This window comes from Lynx canadensis, chromosome D1, assembly GCF_007474595.2.
Source record: "Lynx canadensis isolate LIC74 chromosome D1, mLynCan4.pri.v2, whole genome shotgun sequence".
In the NCBI taxonomy this organism is placed as follows: Eukaryota; Metazoa; Chordata; class Mammalia; order Carnivora; family Felidae; genus Lynx; species Lynx canadensis.
In genome coordinates, this window is record NC_044312.2 from 62607623 (window position 1) to 62608775 (window position 1153).

The 1153-nt window shown below is 44.2% G+C and overlaps 1 protein-coding gene across 2 annotated transcripts; it reads left to right on the plus strand.

The window, feature by feature from the left end:
* On the plus strand, positions 1-1153 carry LOC115526157 (putative olfactory receptor 56B2). Of its 2 annotated transcripts, XM_030333639.1 has the most exons (2): positions 1-19; positions 216-1153. In XM_030333639.1, exons 1-2 carry the CDS (start codon positions 1-3, stop codon positions 1151-1153), a joined length of 957 nt encoding a protein of 318 aa, XP_030189499.1. The 2 variants fall into 2 exon arrangements, with proteins under 2 accessions (XP_030189499.1, XP_030189498.1); XM_030333638.1 differs by lacking the exon at positions 1-19 and having other exon boundaries at positions 197-1153.

Below are 1153 nucleotides of genomic sequence, written 5' to 3' on the forward strand. Positions count from 1 at the left end.
ATGACTCCTAATTTGAAATGTGTTACCAACATTCCAGTTTTGTAATAATATCACACAAATGTTAGTACTGAAATGAGAATAATGAAGATGAATACCACTTTTAATATCATGAACCCAGGTAACTCCTTTTCAAATACTAACAGTGTTTGTGATATTAAGTACAGTAACTTTGAATGTTTTCTTCCCTTAGTGAAGGATGTTCCAGCATCCTGGAGATTCCAACATCTCTAAGTTCCAGGTCTCTGAGTTCATTCTGATGGGATTCCCAGGCATTCACACCTGGCAGCACTGGCTCTCCCTGCCCCTGGCTCTGCTCTACCTCTTAGCTCTCACTGCCAACATCCTTATCCTGATCATCATCAATCAGGAGGCCACACTGCATCAGCCTATGTACTTTTTCCTAGGTGTCCTGGCTGTTGTCGACATGGGACTGGCTACCACCATCATGCCCAAGATTTTGGCCATCTTATGGTTCAGTGCCAAGGCCATCAGTCTCCCTGAGTGTTTTGCTCAGATGTATGTCATACATTGTTTTGTAGCCATGGAATCAGGTATCTTTGTCTGTATGGCTATAGATAGATATGTAGCCATTTGCAAACCACTACGCTATCCAGCAATAGTTACTGATTCTTTTGTGGTCAAGGTAACTGTGTTCATGGCACTTAGAAACAGCCTGGCTACCATCCCAGTGCCTGTGTTGGCTGCTCAGAGACACTACTGCTCACAGAACCAAATTGAGCACTGCCTGTGCTCTAATCTTGGAGTCACTAGCTTATCCTGTGATGACAGGACAATCAACAGCATCTACCAGCTACTTCTGGCATGGACACTGATGGGGAGTGACCTGGCTTTGATTTTTTTATCATATGCTTTGATACTTCACTCGGTGCTAAAGCTTCACTCAGCAGAAGCTGCTTCCAAAGCCCTAAGTACCTGCACTTCCCACCTCATCCTCATTTTGTTCTTTTACACAGTCATTGTTGTCATTTCCATCACCCACAATGCAGCAATGACGCTTCCCCTTGTCCCAGTTCTCCTCAATGTATTACACAATGTCATTCCTCCTGCCCTCAACCCCATGGTGTATGCACTCAAGAACAGGGAGCTTAGGCAGGGCTTGTATAAGGTTCTGAAGATGGACAAGGAGAACTAA